Here is a 16,723-nt window from a genome sequence, read left to right as displayed (position 1 = left end):
CTGGAGAGACTAAAGCCAAAGCAGCATGGCTTCACTCCCAGCAGCATGAGCTAAAAATGAGTACATTCCTACATCCAGGATTCCTGAGGGTGCCCAAGGTCAGCACACACCTCACAGTTTACACACTCGTGATCCGAGAAGACAGCACAGGGGTGACCCGTTTGGTCATTTACAACCAGTAACAAATAAAGAATAAGCAAGTGAATATCAACCAACTCACTACATACAAATTAGGACATATAAAGTATTCCTTCTTTCAGATTACTAGCTCAGAGTCAGTTTCAAGTTCAGGAACCTTAAAAGGCAACTCAGAGTAAGTTCTCATTTTGGTTTCTTGCTGCTGTTGCTTTTGTTTTGTTTTTTAATGTTATACCTGGGCCCATTCTATACTAAGATTGGGGCTGAAAAGACTTAAGCACAGACAGTGTCTTTTACATTTGAGTGACCCTACTATGCCATATAAGCAGTATCCACAAGCCTCTTGTTTAACCACACTAATTCTTTGAAAATAGATCATAAGCTTTCTGAGTTGCTTAAACCAGGTTAGTTTGGTTGGAATTATTTCTGAGTACAATAGTTATGATTTTCCAGTCTTACTTCCTTCTGCCTTTGATATGTCATTCCATGTAATTGTTTTCTTTAATTAAAAGTCCCATTCTAATTGGCTACATTTCTGCTATGTAATTATGATAGCTGTTGAAAATGCATGACATACAGTAGAAATAGATATACTCTGGCATGGTGGTTGTGAAAATAGCCTAAGAGAGAGCTATATGAAGCACACACTATCTAGTGTGAGACATAAGGGAGGCTTGGACTCTAAAACAGCTCAAAAAAGGCACTGACTCTAACTAAATTGGCACTACTCCCAAAGAATGTGTTGGGAGAAGATTCACCATGGTTCTCATGCTTTTCTCATACACAGCAGGGGACGTTCCTGGTGAGCGGTGGGGGCTCCTTCATGAGCAGGGGCAGACATGATGACAAAAAGCCCAGCTCAAAGAACCCTGCCTATACTTCTAAAGGTTCAGACTCATCTTCTAGAACATGGGTTTCTGGGTGTGCAGGTGCTGCCTGGCCCTCTCAGGCCCAGCCGGGGAGATGGGGCAGAGAGATGAATATTCTGTCTCCTGCTAATATTGTGAGCACTACAGTCCTGTAGACCTAGGACTGCTAACGGTTTTGGCCAGCATCTACGACATCGTGGCAGGCTAATTTGCTAGTCTGCAAACAGAGTACAATCTCATCTCCTTCATGGGTCTTGGCAGAATGCTGCACAACAAACTTTTCTTTTTCAATAGATACTGTAGGTAACCTTTTCCTGAAATGCTACAATGCCACCATGTGTTAATATGGCATATTGCTACTGAAAACACAAAGGCATGGCTCCATGTGACTGGCTTCTAGTTAGAATTGTCATTTTAGGAAATACAAAGGAAAATCATCTTTACCTTTTAAAAATATGTATCTATTTCTGTTCATGTATATGCATGTGATACTGTGGGAGTTCTTGTGCACCACATGTATGAGTGCCGGCGGAGGTCAGGGGGCGTCAGATCCCCAGGAATTACAGTTGCCAGAGGTTGTGAGCCACCTGATGTGGATGCTGGGAACTGAACCCAGGTCCTCTGCAAGAGCCACCTCTCTGGCACCAATCTGTACTTAGGAAATGCGGTGTTAGGTGGATGAGGCTGATTATTTAAGCTCGCAGACACGTGTTTTTAGGACCCAGGATATACAACAACTTTTATATTTACTTTCCTCTTCAAGCCATTCTGATAAATGCTAGATGGTCCATCTACCTGCTCAACTCCAGGATTATCCTGGAGGGGGTGGAGAGGGGACTGACCCTGAACTGCTTTCCAGTCATGTAGCATACTCTGCAGTCAGCAGGAATAAACTAGGGAAGTCAGAACTAATTTTAGTATTAGACAAACGTTAAACACAACTGGCAAGAGAACTGTATGGATCTCTGTCAGTCCATACAAATGGCTGAATCTCGAATTACTTCCCATGCTCTCTTTGCCTCTGCTGTCATCCACAAGACCCGGGAAGTGAGAACGTCCCATGACTAAATCCCATCTGCTGCTCTAGTTTTAAAGCTTTTGTACAAAACTCATGTTGAGCCAAGACTATTGGGTGCATTACCTGGAGCAAAGTTTGTTGTCCCAAAGAACTTAATGGTCCCCACTCTCTGGCCCACCACCAGCACTCTTTCCCCAAGGCGGAGTTCCCCTTCACGGCGGGTGTTATTTGCTGTAGATGGTGCTGAAGAATTCAAACCTGTTGAAGTGGTAGGTTGGAAATATGGGCAGGAAGGGAAAGAGAAAAGAAAACAAAGGGAGGAAAAAACTCAAAACGCACAGTAGTTACAAAAATGACTCCAAGTATTCTAACTAGTCTGGCTAGTTGGGTATTTCATTACATATTCGTCACTCAGGAGAAGGTCAAGGCACTCAAGGCCAGCAAGGTTCCCTGAGAGAACCACTGCTGTGGGGATGCATAAACCTTGTTCCTGAGAGAGAAAGAATTCCACTAACAGCAGGGTACACTCTCTGCTTCAACACAACCTCGGATGTACAGAAGCTGGGCTGTGCAAGCTCCGCCTCCTGTCACGGTGACTCACCTTCAATGCTACAGCATGAAAGTAAATACAGACAACAGAGAAAGAACATGTGAAACCAAGTGGTGGCACAGATGTGACCCATGGAGCAAGTCCTAGTCTCACGAAGCATACGGCTGCCGTATCTACCCAGACTCCATGTAAGTGACACACATCTACCCCGACCCGTGTAAGTGACACACAGGAACGCAGTTCCCGGTGAAACTGCCGCAGGCTGAGCAGCCCAAACAACAGTCCAAAATGTACAGGGTTCCAAAGTCTGAATGCTCCCAAATTCACATTCAGATTCCAGAACCACCTCTCAAAGCTTCAGATTTGAAGGATTTAAGATTTCAGGGCTTCTGGTTAGAGATAGTTAAGTAGTAGATTGTGCAAATATTCCTAAATCCCAAACAGTACACATTTAAAACACTGATCCTGAACAAAATGTAATAGCAAACTTATGATTGATCCTGATTACCCCAACTTGCTTTCCTTCAACTTAATTCAAAACTACCACTAAAACGCCTGCTATCTGGTATCTGAGAAATACTGTCTCAAAGCAGTGCGAATCTAGAAGAAAGAATCCTGGGCCCTGTCCTATTGGTAGCCAGTGGAGATTGGACAGTGACCCTCTGAGAAGACCTAGAGAACTCTAGGTGAATGCCTGGGGTTCAACCGTAGGAAGGGAGAGCCAGCATGAGCCTGGGAAGACGGAGCTGTGGACCCACTGGGCCCTGGCGAGGCCCACATCAACCACCAAACTCTACATAAAAGGTGAATGAGGAAGAAAGCTTGACCTTAAAGCTAACCAAGACAGGTGTGCACAGCTCACAGGTGCCACAGCCAGAATGACACCCAGACCCAGGGCCGGGACACCTCAGGCCTGCCCACTGCTCCGGCAGGTAACAGCGGCAGCCAGGGAGCCAAGGTCCAGAGTGAAGCCCTCCCCACCTCTCCCTCTCCTGGCCTTTCCTTCTGAGCCCACTCACTACCCTCCAGCCTAGTCTGACTCTACAGTTCACCTTCCCTCCAATGCAAAACTGCACAACACACTCAGAAAAGTGTATGGAAATGTCTCTGGGCCTTCACACATGGACTCCTCCACTCCACCCCCACAGCCACACACACCTCCCATTCTCTGCCCCTACCCTGTGAAAGGTGATTTTTGTTTTCATTCTGATCATTACCTTCATCTGTACTATTATTTAGGTCAACATAGCCCTCAAATGCATAAGAAGGAAACACAGTAAGTATACAGGCACACACTGGAACTGCTTGTTCCAGCGGAGAGGTGGAGAGGGGGTAATTCTACTCTCACACACAAATTCTAAAATCAAGTAAATGTCAAAAGTTCAAATCCCAAACACGGGGGGGAGCCGGTGGTGCACGCCTTTAATCCCAGCAGGGAGGCAGAGGCAGGCGGATCTCTGAGAGTTCGAGACCAGCCTGGACTACCAAGCGAGTTCCAGGACAGTCTCCAAAGCCACAGAGAAACCCTGTCTCGAAAAACCAAAAACAAACAAACAAAAAAAAAATCCCAAACACGGAAGTAAGAGCATGATGCCCCCAGGACTCAGGAGAGAAAGCGGCCAGAGTGGGGAGTAGGGGAGGGAGGGCAACTGCATCATAGAATCAAATCCAAGCCCAACTTCCACTCCCCACTTTTCAGATCCTGGTCTCTAGGTTACTGTATCAGGGCCACTGCTGAGGGTTTAGGGACTCCCCCACCATAGGTGATTTGGGGTTTTGCTTTTATGGGGTGGGGATTGAAGCCACAACCTCATTGTCCCAGGCAATCACCTGAAATATGACCCAAACCTCCAGCTTCCCCAAAATGTATTTTTAAACAGAAAAAAAAAAACAAAAAACAAAAACCACCATGGTGAACATTTTCCACAATAAAATACTGGTTCTGTATAGGTACTGTAGGTGGTGGCCATTGTGAGAATCATTAAGAACAACCTGCACACACACACACACACACACACACACACACACACACACACACACGCACACACAGGCACACGCACACACAGGCACACACACAGGCACACACAGCTCACTCTCCTAAGGGGCAGGGAAACAGAGTCTAACACCATCTAAGTGGACTGCAGCTGAAGGCCTGGCAGGGTGCATTCACTCCCTGTCTGCACACACCCTAAGGAGCAATGATGGGGGAGGGAGCTGTGGTCCCCACATCACTGTCGTCTGGGAGGACCCCTGAGCCTCTCCTGAACAGTATTAAAATGGCCTCAGCAAAAGCAGAGCAAAGATGCTTTTCTAAACAGGAAAACGACAGGCAGGCGTGTGAGAGAGCGGGATTAGATGACAGTAAATGCAGCTTCTCAAGTCCAACTGCAGAGCCAGGAATCCTGACTGGGGGCTGGGGCAGGCAGGGGTGGGTGGGGCAGCTAGGGCACAGCAAGAAACTCAGTGACTGAAGCCAAGGGTCAAGTAGTAAAGGCTCCACACAGTGCCACCCAAAGAGCTCAGCTCAATCTACCTGGGAGAAGGGGGTGGACAGAAGCAGGGAGGGGAAGAGGGGAAGGATAATGGGAGGAGGGGAAGGGTAAAAGGTTAAGGGTAAAGGGCTCCTTCTACACATTAAAAACAGCAAATCCACTTACAAACAAACCAAGATAAAAAACACCAAGAAAGCCTGGTTGAAAAGGCCATAGATACCAGCACTGGCTCTGGATGGGAGAGAGGGGCTTTTGCTGAGAGTCTTCTTGCCATTGCTGCTTGTAGCCAGCTTCTTCGGGTGGCTCTGCTTGTGGTCCAGCGAGGATGTGGAGGAGGAGCTGCTGATGGACCCAGGCTGGGTAACTGACAGGGGAACAGGAAAGATCAGACTTTAAAGGGTATTTTAAAAGCAAAATCAAACAAAGAAAAGAAAAGGACTAATAAGATGTTTTCTGAGCAAATTCTCCTGAAACGCTTCATTTAGTTCCTCAATTGTGGATTATCTAGTATCAAATTAAATGCCTGATTTCACCGAAAGCACGGTTGTTTACCCACAAAATAGATCGCTGTTTACACAAGCAGAAAAGTTTAAGCATTCATAATAAACTATCTTATGTAGGGGGCTCTACCCTATCAATTAATCTAACCCCCAATCACTCCCACTCTCCTTCAAGGAAGCTGTAATAGAGTCCCTGCAGACACACATGCATGCGTGCGCACGCGCGCGCGTGCGCGCGCGCACACACACACACACACACACACTACCAGCATGTTTTAAGGCGACATAATTTTTAACCCTGAAACATCTGTATTCAACTTGAAGGTAAGCAAGACTGCTGGGGTCTTCTCTCCACACACTGAAAGGCTGGCCACGCCTCCTGCACTGTGGACCACCTCCTGCTAAACCGGCATTCTCTATGCTTGCTAAGAAACTGATTACAGGAGTCTGTATTTTTAAAGGGGTAGTTTTTACCACGGTGGTTTTTCCTTCCCAGCTGTAACACAAGTCATGCAAGCTGTTTTGCACTGTGTTAACTCAAAGTCTCACCAGGAGATGCAGCATTGGAACGGGAAGTGGTGGGTTACATTACCATCACTTTCTGCTACAGGTTTCAGCTCTTCACTGGGAGGCAAGGAGAGTGTGGAGTCAGAAGCATTCTCTTTTTTTGATGGCATCAACCCTGATAAATAAACACAAAAATGGTTTCGCAAAAGACAATTTTGCTTAACAGTAAACAAGAAAATGCATTTTCTTTAAAGTACATATATTTCTCAACATCTCAATCTTTTCTACTTCTTTTGTGGTTTGTTTTGAGACAGGGATTCTCTGTGTAGCCCTGGCTGTCCTGGAACTCACTCTGTAGACCAGGTTGGCCTCGAACTCGCAGAGATCTGCCAGCCTCTGTCTGCTGAGTGCTAGGATCCACACTGAAGACACTGGATAGACAGAACCAGTACCAATGTTCGTGGTACTGAGAAGGAGTGGGACACAGCCCAGGACACAGCCCAGCACACAGCGCCTGCCGAGCACGAGCAGGAGCACGCAGCCTCGAGACTCCTGCACTGCAGAGCTGAGAAACAGGATGGATTCGCAGTACAGCCCGGCTGAAGATCTCTGAAATGTCTGATACTCAACAGGCTTGCTCAGGAGTTCTCTGTCATGCCTGAGGATGTGGCAACCCTGTCACTGCTGAGATACAGATGAGTAGGACTTGGAAATAACTTATATGATACTGTTCCTACAGCAATCCCATCTGGGGAACAAAACTTGAATAGTAATTGCTGTTGAATAAGACTTTCATATCAACTGTATCAATTTATTTAAAGAGCAAATGGGTCTTCCCCACTTGCATTCCCAGTCAACTCAAAGAGTATTTTGAGTGAAGAACCCTACATAGGACCCTGCTGCAAATCAAAACAAGACATAGTCCTGTCACTGAAGAGGACCCTTCCATTTAGTATGGTTAAGACCTCAGAGCTAGTGACTGTGTGAGTTCACCTCATCCGAAGGACTAGTGAAGGAGGGGAGGTGGGAACTCAGCAAGAGAACCGGGGGCTCATCAAGACCTCACTCTGAGTTGGGGCTTGAGTGGGTGAGTTTCTTCCCCCACACCAGAGGTCTAGTAGGAAGAAGTGAGAATGGGGGTTTGGAAAATCAGAGAGAAAAGCTTGCAGAATGGCACAGCATGGGGGTAGCTTGGCTGAGAAGGAGTCCTCTGGGGACTCAGATGAGGTAAACTGAGCAAGCAGGTAACAGTAAACCTCAGAGGGCATAACTCTGGCTGATGGTGCAGCTCAACTGGACAGCATTGGCTGTCACTACCAAGCCCTGAGTTCAATTCCTAGTTCTGCAAAAGAAGGAGAAGGGGGTGGGCTGGAGGGAAGGGAATGGAGGACTGGAGGTGGGGGAGGGGAGAGGATTGGAGAGAAGGGGGAGAGGCCTGGAGATTGGGGGGAAGGTCTGGAGGTGGGGTGGCTTCAAGTCTCCTGTAGAGAAAGGACAGGTGGGAGTATCCTGTCAAGAATGAGTTTGTTCTGGACTGGCCTGGACAAACATCCAGCTATGTGACATTTCTTTAACAGCCACAGGTGAAAGGAAGAGCACGGAAGGCTAGAAGCAGAGGCCAGGGAAGTTACTCCAGTGGCCCACGGAGGAAATGAGATACTACAGCAGCTGCAGAGTGCAGTTTCCAATTATTTTATATTTCAGTCCTAAAGTTCAATTTTCCCCTTTCATTTGAACTATCATCAAGATGACATGAAGTTTTAAAAATGATATAAAGATCTCTTTGTGTATCTGCCCAGCTTCCCCCAAAACAGCATTTCACAAAATTACAGGACAATATCCCAACCAGGACACACGCATTGCTCTCAGCTACTGATGTTACTTCAATCACCCCATTCCTTGACATCTGTGTGTGTGTGTGTCTGTGTGTGTGTGTGTGTACGTGCGTGTGTGTGTGTGTGTGTGTGTGTGTGTATTCGTGCACAAGTGCACAGCATTTTATTCTTTCTGTTTCTGCTGAAGCTCATTTCAGGAGAGCACACCTTAATTTTCATTCTGAGAGCATGAATGTGACACACTCTAAGTATTTTGGTTTGGGTTTTTTGAGGGGAAGGTGTCATTATATGGCCCCAGGTATAAAGTGTCAAGAATATCTACAGAAAAAAAAAAGACTTGACAATCATGTTAATATACCTTAAATTACCCAACTAAACAGAAAAAATATTCCAAGCACAGAAGTAAAGATGGCTGTAACAATATCAGCTTTTTAAACTGGCAAAAGGATAAAATGTGGTGTCCACTTAAACTTCAGTAGATTGGTTTTTAAAGAGACTTTAGAACATATTATAAAATATGTAAGGAAGTGTGACTTCCCCAAAGAAGGGGGACAATCTTTAAGAATAAGATAGGAGGTTTTCCTCCCTGTTGGATATCAGGGATTTTTAACATCGCAGTAATCATGAGGTCAACCATGGGCACATGAGCGAGCAAACGAACAGCAGAGACAGACAAACGAACGTCTGGATGACGTCCTTTTAGATGGGGGAAAGCCCTTCTGCTCCAGCTACCAATGGGCTAACACATATTTACTGCATATCTCCTTTGTGCTTCTATGAATACAAATCACAACCTCTACTCACAGTCTACTTAAATCTAGAATTTGACTGAGCACAAAAGATGTACACAAATAAAGCAATCAGCAGACAAGACGACTGGGCTACACAGATTAAAAGAATACACACACAAAGGTGGAGAACAAGGAGGTTAAATGAGTTGGATTGCTGAGGGAGGAGCAGGATCTGTCTGGAGTGAGGAACAGCAAGGACCTCCATGGGCAGCCCACCGGTGAGGAGAGGCACAGAGGACAGTGAACACTTGTGAGCAGCAGGACAGAGGGGCAAAGCACGGCCAACCACAGAGGGAAGTCACAGAAGAGGCAGGAGCAGGAACTCGGTCATGTTTTGTGAATACTCATTGGAGGCATAAAATCCAGTACTGAAGCCAATCATGGGGCCCTGGAAGCACACGGAGAATCAGGGAGGGAGGGGAGGGGAGGGGAAAGGGAAAGGGAAAGAGAAAGAGGGAGGGAAAGAAAAAGGGGGAGGGAAAGGAAAGGGGAGGGAAGGGAAGGGAAGGGAAGGGGAAGGGGAAGGGGAAGGGGAAAGGGAAGGGAGGGAAAGGGAAGGGAAGGGAAGGGAAGGGAAGGGAAGGGAAGGGGAAGGGGAAGGGGAAAGGGAAGGGAAGGACAGGACAGGACAGGAAAGGACAGGAAAGGACAGGAAAGGACAAAGCTACCATTGCTGGGTCTTAAGTTATTATTCACAACTGAGGCCAAAACCACAAAGGTCTAGGTTTTGTGAGATTCAGCTTTTGTGGTGGACTAAAAAAACAGTGAAACCGTCTAAATACCATGAATCCCACAAATACAATTTGAAATATGGTTTAGGTGGTCATGATCTATCTTCCCAGCTTGACCTACCAGAATTCACTTTGGATGTGACGTGAGCTACATCAACCTTCTGAGATCGGATGTGAGGCGCCGCTCTTGTGGAAGGAGTGTGTGTGGTATTTTTCCTCCCATCTTTTACTTTACTTATCTTTGAAAGGGGTGCAAAAATACCTGAGAGCAAAGACACAATTGTAGTTAGTGTGGAGCAACTGAAGCATTTCAAATACAGGGCAAATGTTAACTGTTGCTAACATAGGCTCTATTTAGTACCTACCACACATCTTGTAATGAGACATGGCACTTGCCCTCAGAGAGTGTACAATCTAGTTGCCAAGACTAAATACACAATAATGTAGGAACCATGTAAGGGATACATACTCCAGAGGAAAAAGTCATGTATAAGAGTCACTGTGTTCTCTGAGTGACTGAGAGTAAGTTACTACAGTGTAAGTCATGCCGCGTCTAAGTCATGTATAAGAGTTACCATGTTCTCTGAGTGACTGAGAGTAAGCTACTACACAGTGTAAGTCGTGCCACGCCTTGTCCCCTCCCACACCACAGCTCTTCACACCCGTCTCATCTTCCCCTTGTCGGCACTCTCCCCCTGTAACTAATCACACTGCCTTACACACAGTACAGACACAACACATCTGTTTAACTGTATACAATAATCTTCCCCAAAGGACTAGCCCTCGATGCCTGCCAATCAAAAACAATACAGTGTATGTTGAGGAAGGAAAGGGAACAGAGGCAGGGGACTGCCTACCTATAGCATCTAGGAGTATGAAATCCCACTGAGAAAGAGTTTATGGAGACAATAAAATATCCAGTTTGAATAAGTACACAGACACTGAACAGACTATAAATACCAAGATTATCTCCCTAACACACTTTAAAAGAAAATAGTCGTAAAGTGTACATTACACTCTGAGTGTTTACCACCTAACACACGTCCACCATACAGAACGTGATCAGGGAAAGCAGGATAAGAACAATCACACCCTTACAGATGTGGCCTCTCTGCTCATAGCTGACAACTGCCAGCTACAGACTTCCCTGAAAACCTTTAAAATTTTTTTCTCCTTTGCACTCTACATGACCTTCTCTTGATTTTCCTGTTTTTTTAAACTTATTTGTAATTATCTTTCATGTCATTGACCTGAGGTTGTCCTTGACTTTCTATTCTAAATTCCTTCTATTACCAATTGTGCCGCACGCGCGCACGCTCACACACACACACACACACGCACACACACACACAGAATAAAGTTTGACTATAATGATATTGATGACAAAGATAATCACAATTAAATCTGCCAAGGTTTAAAGAGGGAAATACTCTATTCTGGATTCATGAGTTTCTACATTTTTTTGGAACTTGGGAATTCCTACCTAATTCTCCTTATGGAATTAATTATAAGGAAATAAAGTTAGAGGTACATGCATAGGCTATGAGGTTATGCTTGTAGGAGAAAAGGATAAATTGTAAGAGGCCCAGTATTTCTAGTTTATCAAAATGTACTGATGTCTACTTTACTACCATATTCCAGGGACACTTCTGGAAGAAAATAAAATCTAGGAAAAAAAGTAATTGTCTAGCAAGAATACACATGAAATTGATCTCCCTCTATCAGCCCAGATACGTCCCCAGGTATTCTACATAGACTATGTTTTTCCTATCCAGACCCATGGTAAAATGTAATCTAGAAATCCAGTACAGGAGGAATCAGCATAGAACCCCTAACAAGGTACTATAGGCAATGACTTAAAAGGATGTGGTCATCCCTGCCCACCCCCAGGATATCTTACGATGATGTATGTTGACTATGGGGAACTGAAGCCACACACAGTAATGGTGCCTACTGTAATGCGTCACCACCAACAACAATGAAGACAGAATCATTCATGAAACCCAGTCAAGAAAATTAGAAACCAGGCCAGTAGGAAGGCTCATAAGAGCCTGACAACCTGAGTTCAATGCCTCACATAGTTGAAGAGAACCAACGCCCACAGGCTGACCTATGACCTCCACACACCATGGCGGGCACACACACACACACACACACACACACACACACACACACACACAGAAGCACACACACACACACAGAAGTACAAACACACAGATATATATACACAGATAGACACACACAAACACACACACACAGATACATATACACAGATACATAAATGTAAAAAAAGGAAAATATTACTATTACATTATAACATTGTATTACATCTGTGGTAAATTTATGTGGATATAGGCAATCAAACAAAAAACTAAAAATTCAAACATGAGAATAGAGTACAAATTTATTTCTCATTTGTTTGATTAGTGTCAGTAATATCATGCATAATGTTCAATAGGGGATCTGCTTTCTTTTGTTTTTACTTGAGGCAAGGTCTCGTGTAACACACCATGGCCCCTAGCTGGGATTACAGGGTGTACCACCTCATGCATTTCATGAGGTGCTGGGATGCAACCCCAGCCTAGATCCCGTCCTTTCTCATTCGAGGGAAAATGGCTTTTCTTTGATAATCTCCAAAGGAAATTTCCATATAGAAATATATTTGTTTCAAAGGCTAATCAAATATTTGATTCTAATGGCTTAAAAGAATTAGACTGCACACAATCCCTCATCTGCACAGGCCTTGTTTGTCCATGTGTCATTATTATCATTATTTTCAAGTCGCTTGGGCAAAGGACAACCACTCCTGAAGGTGTGGCTGGGCAGAGTCTGCAGCAAGCCCAGGGCAGGCTCCTTGCTGCCTGGTAACCAGCAAACTCAACGGCTTTCCCCAGAGGCCGACACACGGCTGGCTCTACGGCTCACCAAAAGGAAGCACACAGCACTCTCTTCTAAATGAAGAACAATGAATCCTCAGATAACACGGCTTGTTTAATGTGTTCAACCCCATTAAAGACCAGCAATGAATAAAGTGGTATAAATTCTAAGAGAAATTTATTTTCTAGAGAGAAAATGGAAGCTTTTGAGAGGAGGAAAGAAGACCTTGGAACTCCTAAGCACTAATCTGAGATGCCTGGGTGAGTGAGAGGCAACCTGGCCACCACTGGGCTATGCAGTTGTCACGGCACAGAGCCTCTTCGATCTGTTTACACAGCCTGCGGCTACTCACTCACTGTAACAGCAGAGTTGAGCCGCCACAACAGAGACCCTGAGGCCCACAAAGGAGTCACTCTCTGGTCTCTACAGTAAAAGTTTGCCAATTTCTACATTAGATAACGCTGTCTTCAAAATACTAAGGGGGCACGCGCTACAATCTCCCATTCCTTAGCCCAAACGACCACATGAAATAGGGAAGAAATCAGCACGCTGTCAGAATGCAGAGTTCGAGTTTTACGCTATGAGTCTTCATTCAGAAAGTTGTGCTCCAGCAAAACTAGTGAGTAAACTCGGGAAGAATCTGACTGGACAAAGAAAGAGCACTAAGTGTCCTGTTTTATAGCAGCCAGATGGGACAAGAACAGGTCAGGGGTCACACAGCCCCGAGGAGAGGTGCTGATCACATCCCAGCAGTCAAGACTCCAAACCCCACAGTTCTCATCAGTGTGCTGTCCCCTTCCAACTGAACTGGGCGAGCATGCAGACGATGCCACAGAAAAGGGAAACATCAACAACACAGTGACAATGGCAGACTGACCTCAGTGTTAAGAGACGGAAACCAAAAGGGGGGGTGCCAGGAGGAGGGAAGAGGGAGGATGGGAATAAATTTAAACAAACATTTGTCAGGAAGAGAAAGGACTGTCCCAGCTCCGGAGCAGAGTCAAAGTTGGTCTCACTGCTTTTCCAGCTTCTCAAATTCTTCATGGCTCATTGCCTCCTGACAGCAAAGTCCCTCTCTGTGGTCTGATACCACCACAAGATGATCCACAGAACCGGGCTGGTGAGACCCCTTCCTGGCTAACTGTACTCACAGCAGCGAGTACTAAGCTCGATAGTGGGCCCACCCACCTCATAGTGTCATTTCACTCATGAGACATCTCTCACCTCAAAACTACCCACCCCAGAGAAGGCGAAAAGTCAGCTCAATTGGGATGTTTAGTCCCCAGTACCCATACAACATGCTGGCATGTGACTGTAATCCCAGCATTTCGGGGCATAGACCAGGAGAATCCCTAGAGCTCAGCGGCTGGCCAGCCAGAGTAGCTGAGTCCAAGACCCAGTGAAACAACACTTCTGGCCTCCACATGCATGCTGGTGTACACACACACACACACACACACACACACACACACACACACACACACACACACACACACACACACACACACACACACACACACACGATCAGTTCTAATGAATCCCAGGGCAGGTAGACAGAAATTCCCTTCCTGAAATCATCATATTCTCTATTTACCATCACTACCAGGTGCCTGTGACTCCTGCTAACTGGTTCCCTAAATCACCACAGCCTGGATCAGTCCTTCAAGTCCCTGGGGTCAGGAACCACAGACCCCAGCACGTCCTCCTGGGTTCTCCTCCCAGTCACAGCCTCCTTTTCCTCCCTGGCCACCTTGGATTCTAACATCCTTTCCTCTAGTCAGCCTGCTTCATCTGTCCTCAGCTCTCTTGTAGACTTCTGGTAGAACATTCTAGAAGAAACAACCCGGGTAAACCAGATACTCTGCTTAATCAGTAGCTATTCCCAAACAGTCTGCCAAGCCTTGATGAGAAGAGGACTTAGCCTGCTTACTACTCTACGTTTATGTCCACAAGTCTACAGTTAGGCCCTGGCATCGCATGGCTGCCTCCTGTACTGCCCTGACTGGTCACCGTCCCTCTCTCCTCACTGTCCATCACCATCCTCTTCTCCCCCACCTCCATCCACCCCCAAGCCCCTCTCCTTACATCAGAAAATGACCTCACTTCTCATTTTCTGAGAAAATAGAAGCATCTTCCCAGCATGTCTGTCCTTAGGGAGGGTGAGCCATGCCTGGACTAACGCCAGGCTAACCCGGGCACCACCCTGTCAACTTCTCAGGACCTTCCTCCTCCAACCGTCCCTCTGTCTCCAGCAGCACCACTTCCCTCCTTTAAATCATCCTCATCAGCAGGAACATGGTATGACAGCTCCTGCGTTTAAAATATCCTCCATCCACACCCTCTTACACCTTACACGAGTAACCAGGAAAGGGTTTAATTTAAAACTAAAGTGGGAGAATACGGTCAGTCAGGCCCTGGGTTCGATCTTACCGTGTTTGGGGGTGCACTTGAAATACTGGACTCTCCCAACACTCCCATTGTTTTTTCCTTCTGGCTCATCCAGCTCAATGCCAGCCCACTGCCCACTTGCAAACTCAGTAGTTCCACAAAATCTTAATGTCCCAACCTAGAGAAAATATGAATCAAAATATGTTTTCAGCCTTATTAGTAATTCTAAACATCCTGTTCTTAGCAATATTACTTTTTATGTCTTTCAAAACAGACTTCTGAATAAAGAACTTTGCCAAACCTTTTTGTTTGTTTGTTTGTTAATGGCAAAGGCGTTTACCAGGGAGACATGGGATACTTCCCAGGTGATGCTCTTTCCCAAAAGAACTGGAAAGGAAAGTCCATGTTACAGTGGGATTCAGGTTGAGCAAGCCAGAAATATAGGAAGCCACCTATAAACGAACTCAACTAAACCAGTATCTACAGAGCACTCCACCCAAAACAGAAGCATACAAATGTAAAAGAGAGAGCTGGAGAGAAGGCTCAGCAGTTAACAGCACTGACTGCTCTTCCAGAGGACCGAGTTCAACTCCCAGCACCCACATGTCTTTTACGGAAGTTTTAAAAATTGGTTTCACAGCTCACAACTGTCTGTTACTTCAGTCCCAGGGACTCTGATGTACTCTTCTGGCCTCCGTGGGACCCGGCACACAAGTGGTGCATAGACCACCATGCAAGCAAAACGCCCAAACACGTGAAACAAAAAATGAATTTGGATTTTTTATTTGTTGGTTTTGCTTGCTTGTTTTTTGTTTAAAGACAGGGCTTCTCTGTGTAGCCTTGGCTGTCCTGGAACTCAAGGGTGGCCTTGAACTCACAGAGATCTGCCTGCCTCTGCCTCTGGAGTGCTGAGATTACCATGGCTTAGAGAGGAATGTGTACCTCAGAAACAGTCTAAAATCAGTATCCCACCTCAGCAAACTAAGACTCAAAGCCAGAAAAAGAGTGAGGAATAAATATTCAAATAAACTGAGAACAAAGAAACAATACGAAAAAAAAACAATGAAGCCAATATTCTTTGAGGGATTTATTCTTTGAGGAATAAAAATTATTAAGCCACTAAACAAAGACCATTTTTTAAAAAAGAAAGAAAAAAGACACAAAACCAACGTCACCAACAAGAGAGGGGTATTACTACCAATATTTAAAAAGATGAACCAATACTACAAACAGCTTTGCCCACCCATTTTAAAAGCAGTATAAAACACTGAAATTCCTTGAAAAATACAAACACTCAAAAAAAAAAAGCTAACCCATGAATTTGTGATTTAAAACTAAAAAAAGGAAAAAGCTCCCAGGAACAGATGGCCTCAATGGTAAATACTACCAAAACTGTATGAACAAAATAGAAATTCTTCACAAGCTCTTCTAGAATTTAAGTGAAGAAGCTGGTTCCCAAGGCATTTTGGGAAACCAACATTACCTTGACACTAAAAATGAGCAAAGACACAACTACAGACCATCATCTCTCTAGAACACAAACTTAGACATTCTCAACAAACTTAGAGCCAATCAAACATACCAATAAGTAGAATACTACATGGTGACTAAGGGAGGTCTCCAATGGGATGCAAAGCTGGTCATTGAGAAAATTACCCAACACAATCCGCTTGTCTACACACTGAAGGGAACAAAGATAGAGAAGGCACTACCACCAACTGCAGCATCCTCCTTGATGACAGCTTAAAGAAAAGACACACCATGGCAACTGAGGACCTCGTCAACTTGACAAATGACATCCACACAAAAACCACACCTAGCAATGCAATGAGACCTCTGGGGGGGGGGGAGAGAAAAAGGATGAGAAGACAAGATGATTGTATACAGAGAATCCACTAAGTAAACAAGCTAAGGACACGTGGCCAATATCCAAAAAATCAACTATTTCTACATACTAGAAATGAACAACCAGAAAAGGAAATTTCAGCAATAGCACAGAAAAAAACTTGGAAAGTATTAAGTCTAAA

The 16,723-nt window shown here is 45.1% G+C and overlaps 1 protein-coding gene across 6 annotated transcripts in view; it reads right to left on the bottom strand.

Moving 5' to 3' along the window:
* Clip4 (CAP-Gly domain containing linker protein family member 4) overlaps positions 1-16,723 on the bottom strand; it is an 84,135-nt gene that overhangs the window by 17,350 nt on the left and 50,062 nt on the right. For all 6 annotated transcript variants that reach the window (XM_021229257.2, XM_040730770.1, XM_040730767.1 and 3 more), the window contains 5 exons: positions 14,739-14,874; positions 9,553-9,693; positions 6,160-6,249; positions 5,288-5,431; positions 2,149-2,283 (listed from right to left, as the gene is read on the bottom strand). In XM_021229257.2, coding sequence (XP_021084916.1) covers positions 2,149-2,283; positions 5,288-5,431; positions 6,160-6,249; positions 9,553-9,693; positions 14,739-14,874 — 646 coding nt within the window. The remainder of the gene's footprint in view (positions 1-2,148; positions 2,284-5,287; positions 5,432-6,159; positions 6,250-9,552; positions 9,694-14,738; positions 14,875-16,723) is intronic.

The sequence above is a fragment of the Mesocricetus auratus genome, unplaced genomic scaffold, assembly GCF_017639785.1.
Source record: "Mesocricetus auratus isolate SY011 unplaced genomic scaffold, BCM_Maur_2.0 Super-Scaffold_100024, whole genome shotgun sequence".
Taxonomy (NCBI): Eukaryota; Metazoa; Chordata; class Mammalia; order Rodentia; family Cricetidae; genus Mesocricetus; species Mesocricetus auratus.
The sequence above is the reverse complement of the archived record's forward strand: the minus strand, read 5'-3'. Positions and strand labels throughout refer to the sequence as shown.